We start from the raw sequence: 26,412 nt of genomic DNA, 5'->3' as shown, positions 1-26,412 counted from the left end.
TACCGAGGTTACTCCGTGTTCTACTACCGACCATATGCAGTGAACGCTCCCCTCAGCTGCGGATAACGAGAGCAATTCTCGTGACACCATTTGAATAAATGTGACCCTTGAATCCAGGGTTTACGCGGCTGCTCCAGATGGGGTTTTCACGCCGCTTCAGGCACAGACTGTGTTTTGCACACGTACTCCACGGTAACGGCTCTTCGGGCGAAGGTAAAAGTTCTAATTGAAAGGAGCAAAGTTTTTAAAATTCCGAATACAATCGTCACGGGAACGGAGGCGAGGGGGGGGGGGGCTGATTTACGGGGAAGCACGGTAAAAAGCAAATGCTAGTGGGAAGGACGGATTGGAAAAAAACAGCGCTTCAATTACACGGGGGGCCTTCCCGTGGCACCCAAGTACGCGGAACGGGATTGCCGACAATCGAAAAAGTTTCCGGTGAGGTTTGTTAGGGATTCTTTCATACATCAGAGGCGCATGTTTGGTTTCATTAATTAAATCCAGGCACAGCGTTTTGAGCAGCAAGATCCATGAGCGTGAAATCTTCGAAATTTAACGACCTCTGCACATAGGTTTTGCCGCAGAGTTTTGTGAAAAGAAGCCAAAATATGTTTGCAAATAAAATTAAATTCCAACTTTGACACGGTAGACATGACTTTGATTCTGTAGGAGAGAGATTTACCGTAAAAAAAGCTCAAAAGCTCAAATTACAACCAAAAAATTAAGCATAATTGAAGCTAACAGCAAATCTTCCCATTCTTCGGTGGAATAGATTCTCATTGCTCAGGCTATATGAAAACTTATGTGGGTCAAGCTTGCCAACAATCCGCCGGAAGCTAATGGATACTACGAGCTCCGTAATAACCGTTTGCTACACAACCTCGGCTTAAAAACGATCATAATTTTTGCTCCCTTACCGCCCCGTCCCAGCCACTCAACCTGGCGTACATCGCGGTTTGGCACCGTTCGGGCTTTGGCACCGCAAACTCCGACAGCAATTGTAGATCATACCCCTTCCTCACCGAGGCGTACTAACCCACCTCAGAGGTTTGGAAGGTTTTTTAAGCTCGTTTGACCCCAGCTCGACCCCCAGAATGTGCAATGTGGACACCGGATGGTCTACCGAACCCTTTCACAAACGGGAGCGCAAACCGGATCAAGCGTAGCGCGGTTAGTGGCACGAGACGAGACGACAGACGCGCGCGGTTGACATCTTTACTGCTGGTAAACAGAGAACTTTGCGTGAATTGATCTTATGAGGGCCGTGTGCAGCAGGAAAGGAGATCACCCCAAAAAGCTTCCCCCCCCCCCGCCAATTTCAGGGAACGCAGACAAAGACATGATGAAGATTTTTAGAATAGAAATGTTACGTACGACACTAACTGGCATGGAATGGATGACAGCTTTTAGACAGTGGCTTTTTCCCCCCCCCAAGACTGTTTTCAGACGCTTTCAAACTTTTCACCCGACTAAAACGTCTCGCTATAAAGGAAAGGAATTTTTAAGGAGAAACCATCGTGGGATGCCCGTCAGCGGGAGAGAGAGAGAGAGAGTTTTGGGCGGTTAAATTGGAAATGATTTACGAGTACCGTGGTCGTGGAATGGCTACTGCTACTGCTGTGGTGTGTTTGTTCCCTCTTGTTCCTTTAGATAGCCGAGTCCGAGGTCTGCAGTAGGGCACAGGAGAAAGAACGAAATGGATGGATAATATTTTATGCTTGCTTTCTTTGCAACATATTTCACCCCTTGCCTTGCTGCTCTCCAGTCCAGGTTTCATGCAATTTCAAACCTTTCCATTTATCGGTGTGGCGGCGGTGTCCGTTTTTGGACACGGCTCATCGCGCAGTATGTGTCCGGTCCAACCTAAATCCGTCTACCAGTTCGAAGCAGTACGATGGACATACAAACGGACAATGGACAGGGAGGAAACCTCTTCATCCGGCACGTTTTGGTCAGCAAGAATTTTGGTCACAGAAAGGCTTAGCCCCGCACGATTGGATGGACGGTTGAAAGTGTGCGCGCGCGCGAAGGAATTTTTTCGTCTCGAATTTCTCCACCGACACCCTGCTGGGACACGGAAATCGGTGGGACAATGCTTCCTTGCTGTGTTCCACTTTGTCGAGAGTCTATCAAACAAAAGATCAGTGCCGGGCCGCAGGGAATGATAATAATGTAGCGCTATGGAATGCAGCGTCAGTGTCGGTGGAAATGGAGCTGAAAACAAAAACGCGTTATTTGATGGGGGAAAAGCTTAAAGCTGACTAACGACTTTTTAACGAAAATGCCATCAGCATTAGGAAGAGCAAAGCACAGCTTGAATGAAAACTTAAACACGTTCGAGCATGAAACGTTTTGTGTAAATAACGATTGAACGACATCTCTGCAGGAATTGGGAAGAAACAATCCCGAAAGCAAATGAAAACGCCGAGCGTCCAGCTCGACCCTGCCCACTGCTACAGTTCCGGGCAGCCGTTCGGGAGCCCACAAGCCCAACGCCCACACAGCTCTCGAGTCGACGAAAATTCATCATCAGCAAAGCCGCAGTCACATCAAGCCGTTGTCAATCAATTTCGGACCGAGTAGTGTGTGGGGTGGGCTTGGGCGACCCAAGCCACCCGTTCGTCTCGCCAAAGCGCCCGTGCGCGCCAGCCCGCCCGTCCGCGCGATCCCATGCGAGCGAAACCGAGAGCGCCGTGCTGGCGCCCGAAAAATCAATGTCCCGGGCTCCGAAAAAAGAGCGGTGTGTCCGCCTGGGCGCCGGGCACATTTCGGAGGTTGAGTTTATTTACCGCAAATGATCACAATCGGAAAAGCACACAGCATACACAACCGTTGCTTACCATTGCAAACAGAAATCGTTGTTAGATCAGATCCGATTCCGATTCCGTCTGGGGAGGGGAGGATTGATTTGCAGTGGACGCGTTTCTTTTTTAGCTTTCTTTCAGTTCTCCTTCCGGGAAACAGCCCCCACTCACGGCCAAGCGGAGGCAGTGTGGTGTGTATTTGCCTGCAGCCGCTTAAGGACACACAATTAACGCTCGAGGACGTATCGGGGAATCGATTCGGTCGGTCGGTGAATGTTTTGCGTTTTTTCCAAGAATCATGCCAAACGGCTGTGTCGTGTCCGCGGCGAATGCCCACCAAAGTGGAAATAGCACAATTCATCGACAAGTTGATTCTCGATCGAATTTCTCGTCCGTTCGTTCGACGTTCGGTTCCGTGGGTAAATATTCTGGAGCGAAGATCTGGAGCGAAGAGTGCAGTCTTTCGCTGGTTGTAGAAGTGCTGTTTGCGATGGAATTATCCTTATGCTTCTTTTTGCCTCCCCGTGAAATGAAGCACCCCTGACCTACCCCAGACCTGCGGGCAAAGGGCAACGCGCCAGCTCGGGGCAGGGAGGGGAAAGTTCACTGCCCTCCTCCCGAGCGTTGGCACTGAAGGAATGTGCAAAATCGAACGCAAACAAACGGGAAAACATTAATCTTCATCAGAACGGATCAACTACACACTCGCCTTCAAAACGGGAGCCTTCGCTCGTTTCGTTTCATCCTTTGGGGTTCGAGGATGGGGGAAAAGGTGGTGGCTTGAGGGCAGGCCGAGATACCGGGGAAGTATGAGCCCTCCTGATAGTGACTGTGATGGTTCAATGGCAGCTGTGAATGAGTGGAAGTCACGCTTCCGGCGCACCGGAACCAACATCCGGTGGCTTCTTATCGACTTTACAGACTTGAAAACGTTCTTGGCCAATCTCGCGCTGCTTGCCGAATGTGTATGTGTGTGAAATTATCTCTATATTCACCGTAGCGAAAGGCGAGAGTGGATTTTTGGTGAACATTTGGAGCGAGTGCTGCACTTGCTGCACGAAAAGTGATAACTCATTGGCTGACGAATGGTGCCGAGATGATGGTTGTGAAGTGTGAATGGAACAATCGATTACTATTTATCATCATCCTCATCCTGCTGCTGCTGCAGATATTGAATGTTTGTTTTCGCGCTTACTTTTGACAGCTTTGATGTGTAAGTGACTCAATTTGAGGGCGGTAGCAGGTCGGTTCTTTGGACAGGAGAAACGGTTGATTGAGTGTTTTAGAAACTAGAAACGAATTCCAAAGGCATTACGAATTTGATCTATTTCATCTTTTATATAATTCTAAGAAGATAAATATCGAGACATTTATTCCTTAAATTATGCACTCATTCGACTAACCGAAATTACCATTCACATCCTCTAAAACCTAATGTCATCTCATTCTCTAAAATCAACATTTGAATAGAGTTTTAATAGAGACGGCATTTACGACGCTCTTCACTCATTAGAAAAGTATACAAACATCCTGCGCAAAGGACATCATTAGCAGTGGGAATATATCAGTCAACAAGCACGTACATTCGCAGCTGCTGTAATGAGTTCCATAGAAATGAAATAGCCATCAAGGCCCGCTCTGCCGCAGCTCGCACCGTTGCGGAGAGGTGTCTAGCGATGCTAGCGTGCTGCTCACCATAAATATGCTTCCCAAACAGGTTGAATTCCGTGAATGGACCCACATTCATAAGCTTCTTAACGCTAGAAGTCACACGGCGTGTTTATACGGTGTGTTGTATGCGAGTGTGTGTGCTGAAGTTGCATCGTAGTGAGGACGCACAGAGCGACGACTACTATTTCCTGCAGGCTTGGCCCGGTTCACTTGACGTGTTACCTACGGGCAACGGAAGCGCAATTTATCGTTCAAAGAAGCTTTGCGTCTCATCCCGAGCGTAAGACCGGGGATGAGTTTAGATCGTGCGGCCTGGAGGCTCCTATCTGAAAGGGTGTGTGAATATTATGGGCTTAAAATTATAGCTGCTTTGTGTTTGGCCCCTCTATGCGGGTAGACTGTTTTTGTGTGCGGAGTATACGTTTCTGGATGTCTGTGGGCATGCTAATTGTTCTTTGGGAGCAAAACAGAACGTTGCATCAACCAACCGTAGACGCTAAATTTCAAAAGATAAATTACAACTGAACTTGTTAAATAAAGCATTTGTAATGGGTGATTCGGTATATAAAATAATTACCTCTTCATTGACAATTTCACAAATGAAACGAATGTTAACGTAAAACTCATACAGTTTTCTCAGCTGCTTCTGAATCACTTCTGTGTTTGTTCGTTTGTGTTCTTTCGACAATGTATGTGAATGGAAGCATCATACAATAAGAGCTATGTTTAAGCGTGTTTGAACCATGCGGTTAGATTGTTTGTCGGAACGCCTCATCAAATTGACGAATGAAGCTATTGATCTATCTATCATTCATTTGAAATTGCTTCACACACCGTACAATTTGTTGTACATTTTGTAAGGAAGCACCTAAAACGTATCGGAAACAACGGTACAACAGCATTTTTTTTTTTTTTTTGAAACAGCGGATTCTTTATTATATTACATATATATATATAAAAAAAAACCCTCTCCCGTCCCCTACAAACTGTCCCGCGAGGGCTTTTTTGTGAGGGGTTTGTGGTCCATGGACCTTACACATTTGTGCAATACGCACTTATTCCCCCTGTATTTCCCCCTTTATCTTTTTATCTCCCATTTTATCCCATCTCGGTGTAAAATAGCCCCCATTATGCCACTATAGATGCTTCGCCGTTGCAGTTTGCTAGCGGGAAGCGACATCTGCCTCGATCGCTGCTGCCATTTCTGCAGCACTGAGCCCACCAGCTGACATTACACCAGATAGTCCGTCTATAGTAGGTGCGAGGAATCTGCCATTACCGTCATCGTCTTGGCTGCTCTCGCTGCTGTCATCCGTTGTGGATTGCCGCTCCGGATCTCCATAAAGGCGCTGCAGGTCCCTTCCTGTTTGTTGCCGCCGCCTCTGTCCATACCTCGCCGAACTCGGCCTGTTTGTCTCACGGCGAGCTGCCGTCGTTGGTGACGCTGGTGGAGCTAGACGAAGCCCTGTGCTCTGTTCTTCCCTGCGTTGCGCTCTAGCCGCTCTCCGTGCAGCGTTGCGTCGTTCGTTTCGTGCTGCTGCTACTGCCGTACGACGCGCCTCCATGTTCACGATTTCTTCGTCGTGTTCGACTATCACCTGTTCTGCTCGGTTAGCCCTTTCCTCATCCCAGCACCGCTGAAGCTCAGCCGTTATACGACGAGCGGCTTCGCATACGCGGCTCCAGCTGTCCGCATCCCGCAGCAAGTACTCCTGCAACGTGTCAGGTGTTACTGGGTCCGCCCCTCCCTCGCCGAGCAGTTCTTGACGGACTGAGGCAAATCGAGGACATTCGAAGATGACGTGCCCGGCATCCTCTGGGACGCCAACGCACCACTGGCAGTCCGGGGACGACGTGAAGCCCTTGATGCACAAATACTCCCGGAAAAAACCATGTCCCGAGAGCACTTGGGCCAGATGGAACGACACGTCTCCATGTTTCCGTGATTGCCAGGCGTCAATGTTGGGTAACACACGATGGGCCCATCGCGTGTATCGACTGGCTCCGACGCTGGCGGCGTCATCGTCCCATTCTTGTTGCCAGTTGGTGATGGTCTGCTGACGCTCCGTCCTTCGAATCTCGTCCCGTGTTTCCGTTCGTTCAGGTGCATGTATGCGGTTATACACACGGGCATCTTCTTTTACCAGGTGGCATATCGGTGTCAGACCGGCGAGCAGGGTGGCCGTCTCGTACCTTACAGAACGGAATGCTCGTGCCACCCTGATTGCTGTCTTCCGTTGGACACGTTGCAGCAGCCGACGACACTCCCTGGTCTCGAGCGCCTCCGACCATATGGGAGCCGCGTACCTCAGTATCGACTCTACCACATGCGCTAACAGCCTCGACTTGGCCGTCCTTGGACCGCTGTGGTTCCGCATCAGTCGCGAGACAGCGACCGCAACACGAGTCGCTTTCTCGGTCACCTTCCGAACGTGTGGCAGCCAGGAGAGATGATCGTGCAGCATCACGCCGAGGTACTTAATGGAGCGCGACGATCGTACCTCTACATCTCCAATGCGGATGACCACTTGTCGCGGGCGCTTCACACTGGCAATAAGCACGGTTTCCGTTTTCGCCGGAGCAAGTTCCAGACAATGCTGCGCCATCCACTGCTGTACTTGTGCAACCGCCTCCTCCGCTGCTGCCTGCACCGCTTCCGTTGACGTACCCGGGACCAGCAGCACCAAGTCATCGGCGTATCCGACGATTTCTGTCCCGGACGGAAACTGCATGTCTAGTACCCCGTCATACATTATATTCCACAACGTGGGGCCCAATATGGACCCCTGTGGAACTCCGGCGGTGACGGGCCGTTCGACGGGGCCCTCGCTGGTTTCGAAAAGTAACTGGCGATTTTCGAAGTAACTCCTTATGATGCGCTGTAAGACCATAGGAACTCCTTTGTTCCGCAATGCTTCGGCGATGGACTGCCAGCTGGCCGTATTAAAGGCATTGCGGACGTCCAGCGCGACCACTAATAGGAAGCGTTCATCCCTCCGATTCGTGCGGCGGAACGACATCGCTCTCTTTCCTGCGTCGACCACTTGTTGAATCGCGGTAATAGTTGAGCGCCCTTTCCTGAAGCCGAACTGGCAGTCGGAAAGCTTCGGCTCAGCAGGATCTTCCAGGTGCTCGTTCAGCCGGTTTAAGATAAGGCGCTCGAGTACCTTCCCCAGTGCATCAAGCATGCACAGGGGGCGATACGAACCACTCTCTCCTGGAGGTTTCCCTGGCTTCGGAAGAAGTACCAAGCGCTGCCGCTTCCATTGCCCCGGAAAAACGGCGCGGTTGAGACAGTCCTGATATAATGCTCTGAAGACCTCCGGGAACTCCATGATGGCGGTCTTCACGGCGGCATTAGGTATACCGTCCAGCCCTGGAGCTTTGCGGTTACTCATTCGACTGGCTATGAGTTTTAGTTCGATCTCATTTACCGGAGTCACAGGACTGGTCGATGACGTGTCTGTCTCTGCTGGATCAGTGGTCTCGGGCCACTCAAAGGATGGGCGTATCGGGAAAAGGTCGGACACTATAAGCTCCAGTCTATCTCGTTCCGTCTCTGGTGGCGTTCGATTGCCACGGAGGTGAGACATAACGACCTGAAAACCAGTGCCGAATTCGTTCTCCTCCGCAATATTTATTAGCTCCTGGAACTGTGTTCTTTTGCTGACTCTAATTGCTCGGCTTAGCTCACTCCTAGCTGTCCTGTAGTCCGCCGATGCGAAGCTCCTTTCCTCCAGATCCATCGTTCTCTGCACGCGATCTCTCGCTGCTTCGCAGTCCTTGCGGAGTTGCGCCAACTCCGGTGTCCACCAATACATATCGGCATGCGGGTCTCGGTGGAGTTTAGATGCGCGCTGCATTGTTTGATCGCACGCTTTCAGCATGATTGCGACCATGGTCTCATGCGTAACCGCACGCTGCTCGAATCGTAGTGAGCGAAGTGTCTCTATGAACGCTTCAGCGGAAAATTGTGTTGTTTTCCACCTCCTGCCGGCGTGCTGTAGGCGATTTCGAAATGGTGGAATATCATTGCTCTGTTGTGAAGGCTGATGGTTTGGTGGCAATCCTGTTTGCTGTGGCTGTGTTCGCTGTCCGGATGATGCTGATGCTGTTAACATAACAGAATAGGACACATATCGGTGGTCTGATGCCGTATATAGAGGGCTCACTGACCATGTATCATCGTGGGTGATGGACGAGCTCGCGAAGGTGACGTCGATGACACTTGATCTGATCTCATCATAGCTCCGAAATGTAGGAGTGACACCGCGATTTAGCACTTGGAGACCCAACTGCTCGATGGTGTTGAGAAGCAGATTTCCTCTCTCATTGGATCTAGTGCTTCCCCACTCCTCGTGCCATGCGTTGAAATCGCCGGCGATAATGACTTTTGCGTGGGAACAGGCTTCAAGCTCCACAGCTTCCAGGTAGCACTCATACTCATTGACGTTGAGGCGAGGAGGAGCGTAGCAGCTGATGAAAGTAATGCCTCCAACCTCCGCTGCCACCAGGCCCGAAACATCACTAGTCCATACCCGTTGTATCGGATATTGGCCAGTGGCAACTATTGCTACGCTTTTCAGCGGGTCAAAAGCCCACCTTCCGTTGTTCTCTGGGGGCCTGTATAGTTCAGAAAGCACGACGACATCAATGCGTTCTTCACGGGCGGTCTGGAGCACCAGATTTTGAGCATCACGGCCCCCGCCTAGATTCGCCTGCAACACTCGTATTACAGGGAACATCTCAATGTTGGACGGACGCATGAGCTGTGGCCGACGCGATGATCACCACCGCATACAGCACATTTAATATCGGCCTTGCAGGATTTAGCCTTATGGCCCTCGGTCCCGCACCTTATGCACGTGTTTTGTCGGTCGACTGTTGAACGGCAATCGCGAGAAATGTGTCCCAATTCAAGACACCGATAGCAGCGCAGCCGTTCTACGGGAGTGGGTGGTGCACGTTTGATGTTGCTGATGCACCCACCCAGCTTTACCTTCTTGCCGTCGATGGTTATAATCTTTTTGGCCGGTAGGCGTACCCGTGCCCGTTGAGTTCCGTCCGAAAGCCGCCACATGTTGATAGTAACCACTCCAGCGTTACCTTCTAGCTCTCCGTCTAGTGCGGAAATCACTTCCGCTTCCTCTACAAGCGGGTCAATATGGCTTACGATGACCTCGCCCATCTCCGTTACCAAACGGGCCACTCCCCAAGAACCGATAATTTCTCGTACCTCGGCAAGCACCAATGCAGAATCCGCAGATTTGCTGATCTTTATTCTCAGCAGTTCAGCCCGAGTGCGGTTTCCAATACCGATGTGATCTTCGAGTGCCTTGTGCAACGGATCTTGCCGGATCACTCGCCGGATCAGACGATACACGCTCTCCCAAGTTTGACTTTCTTGGGGGGTTACCTCAATGAGATCAACCTTAGGCCGACGCTGCGTCCGCTTTTGCTGCTGCTGCTGGTGCTGCTGCAGCTGCTGTCCCTGTGACTGCTGTTGCTGCTGCTGCCGCTGCCGCTGCTGCTGCTGCTGTTGTTGTTGCTGCTGCTGCTGTTGTTGTTGCTGCTGCTGCTGCTGGTGTGCGCGTGGCTTACCTGTGCTCTGCCCGCGGTATTTACGACGAACAACCTCGGAGAAACTGCCCTGATCATCGTCCTCGTCAGAGTCGATTAGTTGCATCGCATTGGAGCTACGCGTTGAAGTGGACGACGTGGAAGGACCGGGCTCCTGTTGCTGTCGTGTCCCTTGTTGCTGATCCCGATGCTGCTGCTTTTGTCCCTGCTTCTTGCCAATGGCTTGAGCCAAGAGCGCATTCAACGACTCGCACTCGCGTTGATGGTCAGCCCTAAGTTTCTCTTCCCGACGTTCGGCTTCTTGTTGCCACCTCGCGAGCAAGAGACGCGTCTCCGCCATCTCCTGATGTAGACGCGCGTTCTCCGCCTGTGATACAGCAAGCATAGCCTTCATCTCTTTCACCGCTTCACGGAGTTCAAGCAAATCCGGGGAAGTTGCTGACTTCGTAGTGCCAGCCATGCTAGGACGCTGGGAAGACGACACGGTGTTGCTGGTTGTCTTTGCCATGGTTGCGGTACATGCACTGGTTTGGCGGCCGTTTGAAGAGAGGCCACTGGATCGAGTGCTTCTCCCAAAAGCAGCCATTTTGCCTTATCTGGTTTTCTTATGAACCGCAGAAATGTCTTGCTACCACCGGCGCCACTTGAGAGACCTCCATTCGACGGTCACCAACTCCAAGCGCTACCGATTTAAACAGCTCCCCAACTGCCGATTCAAAAATTCCCCACTCCTTCTGGATCCTCGATCTGATCGTATAAACCGAGTTGGATCTTTCAATCCTGCGGTTTGTTTTGATTTCCTCCCAGTTGTGTGCCGTGTGTGTATGTGTGAATGTTATTGAATTTGCGCAATAATATTCACCAATTTATATTGAGCTATTGCATTGCTCTCACATAAACTTCACCTTTCTCTAATTCAGAATACCATTAACTATCGATTTTGACCATTCAAACGTAAAACTGGGTCGATATTCGCAACTTTTCATCTACTACAGTACGGAGTCAAGCAAATACACACCGGCCGCACCTCTGACATACAGTCGTCCCACGGTACAACAGCATGATTGCTATCATCAGCAGCATGCATAACGAAAGCTTAATTACTGACGTTACGATTTGCGTCGAATGAAAGGCAATCAATCTACCGCCCTCATTTCAGGCTTCAATTATTTGCCGTGTTTTACTCAAAATTTAAGCATTTGATTACTTGCCATTATGAGATTTCTAAAAATCATCATTTGTGCTATCAACCACATTCGTTCGTGCAGTTATTTTGGTACTTTGCAAACTGTTATTTTGGTAATAGTTTTGAAATTGTAACACTCATTGTACATATGTACAATAGAAAGATCTGTTTATGTAAAAGAACGTAGAATAGGTTTTCTATTTATGATTTACATTCATTTCCAAACGAACCAAAATTTGCTTCAATAAACAACATGAAACTTTAAGCAAACAATACGCGTCAAATATTGTACATCGCTGCGCAGTGCTTTAGGTCCATGCGAACAGGATACGTTCCTTTTACTTTTCCATTACATTGCACGTTAATGGATCGTGTTGCAATAAACACTGTTGGTTTGAAAACATATTGTTTTGCAGGTGCAAACAATGTGTATATTCACCAACCTAAGCGACTCTGTTCTCTTTTTATTTACAAGAGCTTTTCGTTTTGGTTAAAATGAAATTTGATATTCAATTTACAAGAAAAGTCAAGTATTGTTCACTCCCTTCATTATTCTACTACAAATTCTAGCTAAATAAATATATACCGGATACGTACGCAATCATTGCAACCCATGTTGAGCAAAACGTTTTGATAACAGAAAGTCATGTTTTCCCTGAATGCCCCAGTGTTCCGGTCCTGAACTGTAGATAAATGGTTCATTTTAACATGATAGTACAGAGACAATCATCAAGAAAGAATGACAATTGCAATTTGCACTGACATTTCTCTGAAATGTGTTGTGTGGACGGTGCCACGAATTTTGATGGGTCATTCATCAAACAGGAATGGTTGAATGTTTGTTCAATGCACTCAATATAAAAAAATTATTTTCCATTGTATCTATTGCGTTGGTATGGTATGTAATCTGCAAACAAATGAATTTTAATGAACCTTTTTTACAGGAAGTAGTAGCGAAAAAATCAATCTCTAATTCAACAAACAACCAGCAAACTCCAAAGTCAAATAACACCACAACTAACGAACGTGAATAGCTCTCCAAAAGCAAACAAACAAACGCTCCAATTGGTATGCAAAATTCAAACCGGAATGATTTGTGTCCCGGCTATTTGCAAAGTATATCTCATTCATCAACTGCGTTATTTCATTCACTTTTCTCGCCTAGCAACGGGACCGGGCAAAGGAAAACGCGAACACAGATAAGAGTGTGTCGATCTGTTGTCGGGCATGCGCATTCATGGTGTATTTTCATTAATAAACTGTAGTGTAGTGGAAACAGTGGGAGGAATGGTATTGAAGAGAGCTTTTTCCACCATCCTTAAGCTTTCCAAAGAATGAAACACTCTTGCTAGTTTATATACAATTTTGCAATAGTGATTCCTATAACTCGTTATTCACAATTTCAAAAATCAAGCGATCTTTAATTCCCTTTAACTAACAAAATAACACAAACATAATCGTTAGAGCGTGTACGGCGTAACGAACAGTTTTAATATGCAAAATGAATAAACTTTTTACAACGCATTTTCATAGACGCTCTAATCTAATTTTAAAATTACGCACGAATGGCTCGAAAATCGTTCATCGGTTTTGCCAATTGCATCTCATTTTACGACTGTGTTAAAGGAAATCGTAAAAAAGGGCAACTTTTGCACCGGGTTTATTTGCTCCTGCAGTAAGGGGGCCGGTGTGTGAGTGGGCAAGTGAGTATCGAAACAGTCAAGCAAACGCTCTCCATCCCCATAAAAAAAAACCGAGAAGAATGATTGCTCTTAACAGTATGTTACAACAATGTATTGAACCGTGAAGATGAGAGTAAACTGGAATATCGGAAATCAGTGAAACATTAATAACGAAAATTTATGTTCACACCTTCCATCACGCCACCACGGGGTCGCGTCGCTCGGTCGTCGTTCGCCCAACACGCTTGCCCTATGCGGATGGCATGCGGATCAATGGGTCCGGATTGGTTAGGTGTTGTCAAGAAAAAAAAACAACAACAACACGCTCCAACACACGGTAATTCCTTCACCGTATTTATTTTCCGGTTTATGTCAACACCTGAGACGGGAAGTGCTGTGTTGCAGGAGCGCGAACGGTACAGCGGGGGCGGTGTGCGATATGCGAGCGCCCGGGATGAAAAATTGGAGTGGAAAATTATCATAAGCCAATACAAATGATGATTACACATATTTCAAAATGAAGTTTTCACCACCCTCAAACGTACCGGTGGAATCGGTTGCGCGTAGGAAGGATACACGCAATGGCAATGGTGCGGCCGGTAAAGATGAAAATTTACTCTGCCGCTAGAGCGTCGTAATTTATGCCCATTAAATTGCATGCCAACGGTTTAGCTGGTTCGGTGAGCTTCATTTAGTGTGTGTACTTTTTCTTCTACTCTTTTTTTTCTTCTTGCTTTGTTTTTGCATACACCGAACGCTAATATGATGATGACAGTGCGGGGCGTGCGGATACGCATTGTGTGCCCATGCAATAATGCCGTGAGACTAGGCTTCGACCGAGCGCCATTCATTATGCATTATGGTCGCTGATAGCACGAAACGAAACGAAGCATCGACCTTCGAATGGATGTCGTCAACAGGCTTTCATGTTGTTCATTAACGAACCTTGGTTCTTGGAATCGCCATGGAGCCGAATTAAGCGCGTCGAGTGTGATATGCAGCGATGTACGTAACAGGGACATTTGAAATTCCTTTAGCACATAACAAGTGGTTTATGATTAATGGTTTTATGAGGAATTTTTGAACAAAGAACAGTTTTAATTAAAGTACTGAGAATACGGAATATATTTTTCAACTACTAGCTTTTATAGGTCAAATACTCTAAAATATAATAAATAGTGAAAATGCTACTTTTTGTCTCGTCATTAACTGGCATGTTAGAAAGGAGAGTCACACCAGTAGTTGATATAATTCTCAACTCAATAATACTTATGATTCCTTGCTTTCTTAATGTTTTAATTGCAATGTTGGAGCTACTATAGTTAAAATCAATTTAGAACAAAAAACCATAATATGACGAAAAGTTTAACGTACAACTTCAATAACCTACCTTAGCATTGAGGAATACAACGACTTATTCGGCTATAAAACTAAAAGTCACCAAAATATGTAACGTTGTATAAACTTATAAAAGGAAGTTATACATCTGAGTACAACTGGATATAGTGGGTTTAAACATTGATTTGATATTTGCCACCCATTAGCTATTGAGTGCAATTTTACTCATTTTAATGGAGTTGTAATCTAATTTGCAAGCACAGTGACAGTAATTGTGCGCTGCTAGACAGCAAACCACCAAAAGCGGTAAATCTATAACACCGCCCCAGTTATTAAACAAATCATCAAATCGGACACATAAATCTAAGCAAATGACCTACTTGTTCGGGTGTCCCCAAGAGAGATTAATCAAATGATTATTTATCAAACATCCACACACCCTTCCGCTCGCTGCATGCCAGTTCTATTGACTATCTGCGATTAGTTTAAATTAGTAGTGGATGTAGTGAAAATCCTGTTTTCTTTCTTGCGATTCCGCCAACGGCAGTTGTTTTCACGCTCGTCGTTTGATTTACCGTGCGTACATTGAACTACTGATTTTACATCACGCCTCCCATGTACACCCGCCCGTGCCTGCCATGTGCAATCGTGTTGGCCACACAGATGACATTTGCAAATTAACACCACTGAACAACGCTGCAGGCGAACAACCAACCCGCCCCAGGCCGGAGGACAAAATGCAGCACGGAATTTGCATTTGCAAATCCAAACACGTCCCCATCCCCATAACCCTGTCCCCGTTAAGCTTGCGGTCGTGCGCTCCATGCGCGCCAATTACGCGACAGTCAAAACCTAATCAGGAACGCAACCCCCGAATCGATCGAGGTCTCGCGGCCTCGTCCCGCGGTCGGCCGGACTTTCGCAGGAGGTCACGGAGCGCGAGAGCGCGCGTTGAATTTACCAAATTGATGTTGTTCATTAGGGGGCTCTTTTGTGGCGAAGGCACGTGCCGCTCTTGGTACGCGGTGGTGGTGGATCACAGGAAACGGCGCACAGAAGGCAGATGCAGGTTTGGATGAATGTGCTGCATTAAATGAGGTGAGGAAAAAAGCAACAGAGTACCATCACCTCTCGGTATGGTAACATTTCATACACAGATTTGTATGTGGCGGGCGAAGCACAAAATCCCCACCCAACACGGCGCGTGTTAGCCGCAACCCTGGTCGCTGTCTTGCACAATCACAGCAGCGGTGGTCCGAGCAGTGCAACGCAGCAGTACCGCGCCTGCACGCCAACCGAAAAGCCTTCGGTTTGCACGTAAACGGTGTCTTGGACGGCGGTCTTTATCGCAGCCAGTATGGGTATGGTATAAGGTGAGCTTGAATCGGTTGCAAATTAATCACACACGCGTAATGGAGACACCGTTTAGCACGATGTGCAAATTTAAACGATGCTGCACGGGTGGGGTACGATGTATCGCTCATTAGTGATTACCACTGTCAGCTGGGGTTTTGTGTGGAGTGGGATTGCCACCGGATCGGAGTGGACGAGCAATAATTTAGTTTGTGCGGTAATTTACACATATTAAAATATTTGTCTTACAGAGGTGATACAAAGTTTAGTAATGTTGGATGAATAAATTTCAATATTTGTGCTGGGCTGGATATTAATGACGGCCTCACACGCAAATATGTAAAGAAGGATATTAGATTTTAAGAATTGATTTAATTCTTGATTTAAAGAGACGAATGAGGCCAAGAGCTGAGAATATCTTTAAAAAAATGCAGATATGTTAGCCTGAATCCTTTGCTTTACATTTCTTTGATAAAAAGGAATCTTACAAATTGGACAAAGACGTGTTTAAAGTGAGGTTTCGTAGAAAATCTTGATGGCTTGCTTGCTCTGATATCAATTTCTTCCATTAGTTAAGTCTCTTTTTGTTAATTCATCTTGACTGATAACTAAATTTTGGAATTCGACCTACATTTGCCGAAAATTGTTACGTGAAATTCCAGCAATGATGCACAAGCTTATAAGAAACCAATTTCAGAACACTGAAGTGGCTGGTTTGTACCAATAACAGTTCAGTAGTGTGTTCAAGATCAGTTCCACAGTCAGAATATACATGATAGTCATTGTATATCTTCAATATTGTTTACTAAACCGAAATAGATAATAGGTGCAGTTCCTGTACTTGTATGCGCTTGCTACTACTTCCTGGTCCTAAAAAACCGTCTTCTTCTTCTATTTGGCGTAACGTCCTGAGACATATTCACTATCACGCAGGTAGATAGTCAGTCCTTGCTACGGACAGACGGTCCATATGAGGATTGATCCCATGACGGGTAGGTTATTGAGTCGAAGAAGTAGATGACTGCATTAAAGGATCTCCCTTAAAACTCGAAATCCTCAATTACTTAAAAACTGCTTATACTATTCACCATCCTATGCTCAATTCTTAAATTTTAAATGTTTTACTTATTCAACAATAGTAATTTTACGATGAAATGAAGCTGGATATACTCCCAAGTCCATTAACTCGACAATTACACTTAACATCATCTTAACCTCTACTTAACCGCTCATCAAGGTGATGATTTGTCGAGATTTTAAAGTTCTAATTTTGGGCCTCGTGGTATGGTAACAGTTGAGGAATATGCCAACAACTAAAAAGGAAAAGAAAATTTGCACCCAACTTAAACAAATGTTTTGGATTGGTTGATCCATTTCAGCTTACACTTGAAGTAAATGAAGCAATTTCCGGCACCTTATTGCACTTTGCGAATGAAATGTTACTAACAACATCACTTTCAAACATTGAACAGAAGAAGTAGTTTGTCCATGGTCATGATCACACATAATATATAAACCTTCACCTTTTAATTGCAGAGCTTTTCACCATTTCCATTGCTATTTTCACGTTGATTCCCAAATGTTCACTAACGTTTCACTTTCCCGTGCACTTTCTTCCACCTACCTGAACATCGCCCCGCTCGCTCTCTATCACAGCTTGGCTTAGATGGTTGTTCTTCGGCGTGACCGGCAGCTCCGTAGCTACCTCAGGCCGGTTGCGGGTCGTGAAGGGTAAAGCTGATGCGGCCTGTTGTTGCCGCCCGGCCGTCGGTGTGGTGCCGCTTCCGGTGGCCGGCGCAACACGGCCGGATCCACCGAGCGGCGGCGGCGGTGTGCCACCCGTGGTCGAGAAGCTGGGATTCGTGGCCACACTGTTGAAGCTGTCGAGCGAAGCGGTCTGCGGCATGTAGCTCTGGTAGATCGTGTTGCTCCCGAACGGAGTCGTACTAATGCTGACCGGTCCATTGGAGAGCTGTGGTGCCCGGTGCGTCGTGTTGTACAGTGGTCGTTGCACTCGATTGAAGTGGTAAATGCTGTGGACACGACATGTGTGAGTGCACGCGATGGAAGTAAGAAAGAATAGAGAGCAAAAAGATCAATTGAAATTGAATGTCCCAAGCACCAGGCGCATACTGGCTAGGTGGTTTTGTTGCGGTACATAAAAGGAGCGTGTGCGATCGAGATTGCAGATCGGACAGCTGATCGGCCGCTTACCTTGGCGAGTCAAACTCATTCCGATTGCTCTGATGACGTGACGATATCGATGACATTGCCCGGTCACCTCGGGCCGCTGCCATCATGTAGGTCCACATAGCGGCTCATTTCATCGGGTTTCGGGTCGGTGTGCAAGCGAACGGTTCTTATCGTCCCATGCACCGGTGCCTCGTTTAAGGGTGGCTCGGCTCTCAATGGATGAATCTCGCTCAACACGGCACTAGTGCAGACTATTTTCTAGTTGTGGCGAAACACCGTATGCCCTCTATGATCGACACGTTGCTACTGGCGATGCGGTGGCTTGGCGTAAAAACCGGCTACTCTTTTGTCAAGCAACGCCCGTATCGTTCACTTCCGACCTGCTTCAGCAGCACGAGACAAGGGAAATTCCAAGGCTCGATCTACATCTACCAAAGCGTCAGGGGGTATGTGAAAACCTTTCTTTGGGTCAAGGCTTTATGGGGTGGTTCAGTTGCTGTCGTCAATCGAAATGCGGGTCTCAATTGATCCAACCAAACCGCTCTGGATGAGTGGAACGAATTCAGCAAACCGTGTCAATTTGTTGTCGTTGTGCTTTTCGTGACTTCAGTACAGGTGTGTTGGCTACGTAAATAAAACGAGAGAAAATAGATACAGAAAAAGCAAATGAAAAATACAGTTTATTCAGAAGTTATCGGAACTGTAAATAAGAAAAGCAAATTTCATCATCGAATCTAAAGAATGTCCTAAAGCAACCAGCGCAACCGAACGTGCCGATATCCGACGAAAATGGGATTAAACATAACTTGACGGTGGTGCGTGTAATGATCAGCACGTTCCATTGTGTCCCTAGCGTTGGCAAGATTTATTACAGCCAAAGCATATCTTGCCTTAAAATCCCTGTAAGCTGTAGGAAAGTGAAATTGTAAATAAATCTTCACCGTCGGCAACGTCTTCGTGCTCGGGCTAGTCCTTGAATGTCTGAGGGTTTTTTGCTCTCTTTTGGAAATCGTGCAAACCGATGGTTCAATAATGGCCCACAAAAAAAACACCTGCGTTAACGAGCTTCAGGCTCGCTGGAACACGTGTGTGGTCGTTGTGTCTGCGTTATTTTGAACTGCTTTATCATTTTGCTGAACATTGCTCACGCTCATTATTAAACGACGGGCAGAACGCGATCCGTGTCGTGTTGAGCGTGTTGAATCGTCTGGAAACACTTTTTGTTTGATGTGATAAGGAAACATGATGGTGCTTTACAATGCACAGCAGTTTTGCTTGCCGAGAAAAAGGAGGAACAGTTTTGGTTTACTTTGAATTTACACAACAATCATACAAACAGTGTGTGTGTGTGTGTGTCTCAACAAATCCAATTAGTCATGTATTTTATGAGTCTGCTATAATAAGCAGCGTAATATACGTCATGATTTTCACTTAGTAGTATATACATCAAATACAATATCTTTTAGTAATATTTTAGATTGAATATTAGACATTACTAAAACGAAATCATAATTAAGGGAAATTTTAAAATATCAACACAAAGAACGAAATACTTTTAATACGCCTCTTTATATAAAACCATTGTTTACTGTTATGATTGTACCGAGCTCAGTCACTTATTTACTACCGCTACGAATTGCTGATGCTCGTAAAACAAGAAGAGTGCCTTTTCTTTCCATTTGGCTTCGGCAAAGGGTTGAAGGGTGCAACAGTATTTGGCGAGGTTGATGTTATTCCTCCTGAATGTTGTTCTTTTTACATCAGCTCATAAAAACGGTGCTCGAATGTTGAAGGTTCAGCAAAAGCTATTTTGGATTTCTTTTGTTTTTTATTTGTTTTTGCAGAGACGTTCTTTACGTATGTTTGCATAAACGTCTGTGGATTTTCAACAAGAGTTTTGCAACAAAAGAAAAACATTTTGCTTTCCAAACAGCTTGAATAAATGTCCATATAATTGAAATGAAATCAATGAAATATGCAAAAATACAAAATAACCTAATAGCTTTATAATTTTGTTTCTGACACATCGAAGCAGCTCAAATCATTTCACCTTTGTTTTTATATTTGTTAATTGAAAAGTTTTAAAAATAAAATGCAGTAGGTAATAAAATAACGTTCTCATTGTTTACAGCAATTACCTATTACCTCGGACAAAAGTACCATTCAATCATGAAAAACTTCCGTCCGTTAACCGTCCATTTGTCAGTTGGAAAGGAAAATTCAAGGAAACCGATCGTTCGCTGTGTAAAACTACCCCGAAAGCAGACCATTAGCAGGCAAGTGGAAAGTTTCCTCGAAAACTATCACAAGTAATTTTATGGCCTTTCACATTATCACAGGTCGTCACATTCGAGCGAATCCATTGCCACGGTGGTAAAGGCAGCAGAAACGGGATCCGTTGCACGAAAGTGCAGTCGAGTTAATCGGAACTGGCGTGCAGGCGAACGATCCTATGCTGCATAATCTCATCCTCCTCATCCGTGTGCCGTGTCCGCCGATTGGTAATGCACGGTGTGACGTAAAACTTTTCAAAGAAACAGGTGGTGGTAGTGGTGGTAGCGCTATTCTTCAACCTGTCAGCAGCAGCAATCCCTGACGAACTAGCGTAACCCATACCCTGAATGCAGAGTGTTTTGCTCCAACCATAATCGATGATCCATTCATTGGAAAGTTTTTATCACCCTCTCACCCCCTCACTCCTCCCCAGGAGCATCCGGACGTTCTGGGACGGTTGTGTTACTTCACACCGGTGTTGTAATTGTTTCCACTTCGTAGTATGAAAAATGATTATCCTATTGCTCTCTCTCTCTCTCTCTCTCTCTCTCTCTCTCTCTCTCTCTCTCTCTCTCTCTCTCTCTCTCTCCCTTTCGCTCTATTTCTTATTTGCCATTTCACAATCAGATTATGTGAAACAGGACAAATGGGGAAAGTTCGGCAGCGCGCAGCGTACTATGCGTACTGTTGGTAAACTCATTATTGAAACTAATTCACCGTTTTGTACGCCTGAACGATGCTCATTAACCTGTTTATTTGAATTGAATCAAATTAGTTCGACTCCGACTTTACCAAGCGTTAAAAGCAATGGAGAGCAACGGTTGCAGATATGGGGGTGGTTTGAAACAAAAAAATCGTTCAACTCACAAACGATTAGCATAAAACAATAGAATTCGGTCGGGCTTGATGCAAGGTGTTCAATACAATTTTTTTAACAAGATGGATAAACAAGGCTTTAACGGGCGTTTAATTTCCATTCGTTAGAATTATAGCAAACTCACTGAAACTACCGTAAGAATCTTAGATTGGAAAAGTGTACTAAATGAAAAGTTTTGTTAAAACAAAACCTGATTTAACGGGCCTTTCTCCTTGAAGGATTATTCGTTTTTAATTTTTTTTTTTTGGAAATCTCTCCAAAGCTTAGTATACTCCATACTCCTCGTAAGACGCCACCCTGCCCATCGTAATTGCCACATAATATAAAATTGTTTTTCAACTATCATTCAGAATGTAATAAAATACTGTCCTTATACACCCTTAAACGCAAAACCGTGAAACTTTAAGTTGAAAAGAATAGCTCCCTCTCCTTTTTTTGAGATATTCTTTTTCTCCCCCCGTCACTGGTGACCAATTAACCTAGTTTCGAGATGCGTGAGTAAAATCTAGTTTTTACAATCGTGCACAAAAACACATCCCGTGTCATAAAGTTTTGTTCGCCGGCGATTTTTTTGTCACTTCCTGTCAAAACTAAACCATCCATCATGCGTCGCTTAACGACCTGCAGCAATTCAATTGTGAAATATGTCGCGCAGCTCGCACAAACTATCTCCAAACGGACGGCAAATCCAATTCCGGACCATTTGCTCCGCGCCATCGACCGTGAGCATAAAACTTTCGCTCTTGCAGCTTTGGTGTTTTTTTGTGTGTTTGCCTCTTCCGTGGTATGTTCTTTATCAAACATAATTAATCGCCATTGTCGCCCGTTATCTGGCGGATATCCTCGTCGAAATGGAATGTTGCCAACCGAGCGTTCGCAGGTCCTGTGCGCATAAAAACGCGCACACGAAGGAAGATTAAAAAAATATTACCCCAAAAGTGGGTTACAATCGGTGAAACGAGACCAACTAAAACGCAGACAAATACAGGGGCAAAAAATGCCCACACGGCTCAAAGGGCACGTACAGGGTGACGCCGGGGGAAAATGGGTTTTCGCTTTCGCTTTTTCGCCCGCCTTTTGTTTTGCACTATTTACTACGGCGAACATGACTTGCCGTTCCGGGATGTAATGGTTTTCCTTCTGTGCGGTACGATATTTCTTTACCACTTACTATTGCAAGAAATGGCGTTTTTTCCCCATCGGACTTTATTGGAATACAGTTGTGGAATAGAAGAAAAACCCCAACAACAACAACAACGACAAAATGAAGAAAAAGCGAAGGTACCTCGGAAAGGGATTGATTTCGTTCGATTTCAGGAAGGAACGGTTCGCTTCGTTTTCATCCCATCCCCGGGGCAACAAATAAAGGATCATCGTCCCACAGGACGTCCTCTTAGGTTTCAGGTGCTCGATCGAACAATGAGAGTGGGGCAAATAATAAAGAAAGAATATTATACCATCATTTTGCCATTCCTCGATGCCATGCAACCCCATGAGTAGCCGGAACGGTCAGTTGGTCAGTTGACCCACGGTCTTTATCTTTGACACAGGGGGCGTATCGAAGGGCCTGGCGTTCGCTGCTTTAGCAAACAGAATAATGTTGCCTCGGTTTGTATTGTTGTTGCTGCGCAGCAATAACAGGGCAAAAAGACACACACACACAGACACAGGCAAAAAGTCTGCTTTCACCAGTGTAGAGCTCTATGCAAACCAGCAACAATAGCCAGCAAGCCAGCTTTGCCTTTTCAAACACTGCTCTGCGGTTTCGGCAAGGCTTTGGGAGGCGAATTACGGCGAAAAATAGAGGGCTACGGCCCACAAAAGCATAATAAGAAATGTCAACAGTGGCGAGGTCCGAACAATTTCTACATGTTTCCATTCGCAGGCAGACTACGGCCACGGTAGTACATCGACTCCGGTGCCGGTGAGTGTTGCGGTTGGGGCGATGTTTTAAAAGGCGTTTTCTTTGCGAAAGAAATGAAAATACACTCAAAAAATGTACGCACACACCAGGCCAGACTGGTGTTTATCGTTTTATTGTTTATTTTTGCCTTCCGCGAATGTTTGCTCGAGGCTACGTGCGAATGGAGGTGGTTGCGTAAAACAGTTCTGTATTAGATTAAAGATTAAAATTTAAAGCACTTCAAATGCTTTGTTTATCTACCAAGATTACATAAAACGTTACAAATATGTACATACATTCAATGCAAATTTCATTCGAAGGAATGAACAGTAATCAAAATTAGCGCCAGAAAATAGTAGATACAAATGTTCCAATACATTTTAAATTTGTTGTTGGGGTAAACTGTGACGAATGGTTCAGTGTGTACTCGCGCCGATTAGATCCCTTGTTGACCGTTTGCCGAGCTGGGAATCGCTGTAGGTGTAGATTATTTTTCACGGGCACTTCATCACCAGCGCACCAGTTTTTGCCTGGAACATCCCTTATCGCCAGCGCACTGAGCATTTCAGTGACGGAAACATGTGTCTACCGTATTTAACAATCTGCACCGTAGCGAAGCACTGCGTAGCGTATTGGTCCCTTGTGTATGTGAGCTATCCATACACGTGTGTGCCACCCTTTACGGTAAAGCACAGACAGACACGGTGGATCAATTCATTTCCGATCGGATGTTTGCCCGATAGTCGGCATGCGGATGCAGCCAAGCGCCCGGAAATCGGGTAACGAATCATACACCGATATACCGGAGGGAAGGATTGCGTTGTGGGTCAAATTAAAAGGAAGCTGTTTCGAGCGCTACCTTCCCGGTAGTGCGGTACATTGAGCAGAGCCCGGGACTGAGACGGATTGATTGAACTCAATAGCATGCATCATCATATCGATACGTTTTCATTGATCGAACGATGCACGAGACACGTTCGCGGGATTGAGTTGTACATCTGCCGAGGTAACAGTGTTCGCAAGATTGGTTCGCAAAATTGCGCACTATGAATGGTTGCATAGGTATTAGCATGATTGTATTATGAATGTTAAAGCAATATAGATTGTTGGTGGAATTAAGCGAAAAATAACAACTAAATAAGTTTGATATATGTTTTTGAAACAAAGCTTCTATTAAAAGGTTTTACGACATTACACAGTTAATGTTATTCGATGTAAAGTTTGGTTTCGTTCCACAATTAATTGGGCGTTTCCAGAATTATTTGGACGATTTGTATTGATTTTCAACGGAATATATCAATAAATAACGAGAGTTTTTCAAAAATATACAATACACGGTGTATAAATCGTGAGACGAAGCCACAAAATTACTAAAAACAATAAAACATATCATCTGAAACCAAATAAAAAGAGTTCCTGCCATTTTATATCATTTAAATCATTGCTGCCGTGTTTGGAGTCACGAGATGATGTATTTTCCAAACTGTACCTGTTTGATGAAAATCATTTTAAAGTTAGCAATTTGTAGATTGGAGAGCGATAAACGGTTTCGCTAAACTGATAATTTTGGAACGATCTGAACGTTGATGCCGTGACCAGGAGAGAATATGAACAGTAAGACACTACCACCATTAACTTCTTCTTCTTCTTTAGGCTCGACAACCGTTGTCGGTCAATTCCTGCCTATACCACTTGTGGGGTTGGCTTTCAATGACTTTTTGGATTACCCCCCATACCAGGATAGTCAGTCCTACGTATGGCGGCTCGGTCAATAAAGGGGCTTGAGCCCACGGGGGGCATGTTGTTAAGTCGTACGAGTTGACGACTGTACCATAAGACCGGCACCATTTACACAAATAATAAATTAATAATAATAATAATAATAATAATAATATTAATAATAATAATAATAATAATAATAAAACTAATGATAATAATAATAAAAATAACGATAAAAATAATAATAATAATAATAATAATAATAATGATAAAAATAATAAAAATAATAATAATGATAATAATAATAATAATAATAATAATTATTATTATTATTATTATAATAAAAATGATAATAATAATAATAATAATAATAATAATAATAATAATAATAATAATAATAATAATAATAATAATAATAATAATAATAATAATAATAGTAAAAGTAATAATAATAATAATAAAAATAATGATAATAATAATAATAATAATAATAATAATAATAATAATAATAATAATAATAATAATAATAATAATAATAATAATAATAATAATAATAATAATAATAATAATAATAATAATAATAATAATAATAATAATAATAATAATAATAATAATAATAATAATAATAATAATAATAATAATAATAATAATAAGATAATAATAATATTAATCAAGAGATTTTAAATCGGCACAGTTTTTTATTTGATTTTAATCACAAATTCTTGCATAAGTTGGACGTATGACTAAATATATTTAAAAATGGCTGTCGCATATACAGCATATAGGATTATGAAATGCAAAATTTCACATTTTCATATCATTTCACAATCTTTCATCAATTGATTCCGGACGCACGCAAATGAGTGAAAAGAAAACTCATTTCCTTTGACCAACAAGCAATCAGCCACCTTTCAAAAAGCCGTTTCTTCAACTGCGTAATCGATTCGGTAATATACATTGCAAATTAATTAAAATGTTCAATCCTACACCTTGCAGCATAACCTCGACAGTCTGCATAACCTTCACAGTCTACATTTTACTGCTTCAATAACATCGTTTCTCCATTTGATTTCGCACAAGCAATTATCCGCAGCAATCGCTGCAGCCCGAACCCCCGCCCGTACCGGCGGCCCGTACCGATTGACCGACGTACCGATTAATATCCGATTCGTGCACATCTTGGGAGAAAATCGTTCAAATTTGCATTCACACCCGCCCGCCTGCTGAGTTCGGCCGGCACAGCAGACGGTGTGATTTTGTTGTGTCCCTGGCCGGATAATCTGCTCACGATCTCTCCCAAAACTCCCACCCGCTCCATTCCCGCTCACCACTGCTTTGCGTATAATCTAACCGAGATGCGAGATTACAGGCCAATGGTATCGTGCGGGAAAGCCTGCCCGATGTTATGGCATCATTAAGCGATGTAAACCACCACCGCCAGCAGCTACCAGTCACCTGCAGGCCCTTCAGGCACAGCGGGACACAGGATCGTGGTTCTCGGAAGCACCCGTAGCACCACCCCAAAGTGCTGTGTGCTGTGCTGAGTGAGTTGTCACGAAACATGCTTTTCATTCCACGCCGCTTTCGGCGTCCTTTGACCACCACCAGCCCATCGGCCTCAGCCTGGCAGTCCTTACCGCACCTGCTTCGAAAAGTGATTGAGGAATAATTTTGTCATAACTTTAACGGATGAGTGATTTATGTTAAGCAACATGCACCGATTTCAGGGTTGACTGAGGTTATCTGGAGCATCCCGCAGCTGGGACGACCAGGGTGCGGATGCTGTTACGATTCACCACGGAGTGGAGCGGTTTATTGCTTTTAGCACCACC

At 44.9% G+C, this 26,412-nt stretch overlaps 1 protein-coding gene across 3 annotated transcripts in view; it reads right to left on the bottom strand.

Annotated features, from left to right (window-relative positions):
* The window catches only part of LOC120905102 (cyclic nucleotide-gated cation channel subunit A), a 106,819-nt gene that overhangs the window by 39,660 nt on the left and 40,747 nt on the right, over window positions 1-26,412 (bottom strand). For all 3 annotated transcript variants that reach the window (XM_040315811.1, XM_040315812.1, XM_040315813.1), the window contains 2 exons: window positions 17,829-18,431; window positions 17,239-17,647 (listed from right to left, as the gene is read on the bottom strand). In XM_040315811.1, the coding sequence (XP_040171745.1) occupies window positions 17,239-17,647; window positions 17,829-17,926 (507 nt within the window). In that variant the 5' untranslated portion in view covers window positions 17,927-18,431. The remainder of the gene's footprint in view (window positions 1-17,238; window positions 17,648-17,828; window positions 18,432-26,412) is intronic.

The sequence above is a fragment of the Anopheles arabiensis genome, chromosome 3 (assembly GCF_016920715.1).
Source record: "Anopheles arabiensis isolate DONGOLA chromosome 3, AaraD3, whole genome shotgun sequence".
NCBI classification, from domain to species: Eukaryota; Metazoa; Arthropoda; class Insecta; order Diptera; family Culicidae; genus Anopheles; species Anopheles arabiensis.
Note: the sequence above shows the minus strand (reverse complement) of the source record. Positions and strands in the feature narration are given on the sequence as shown.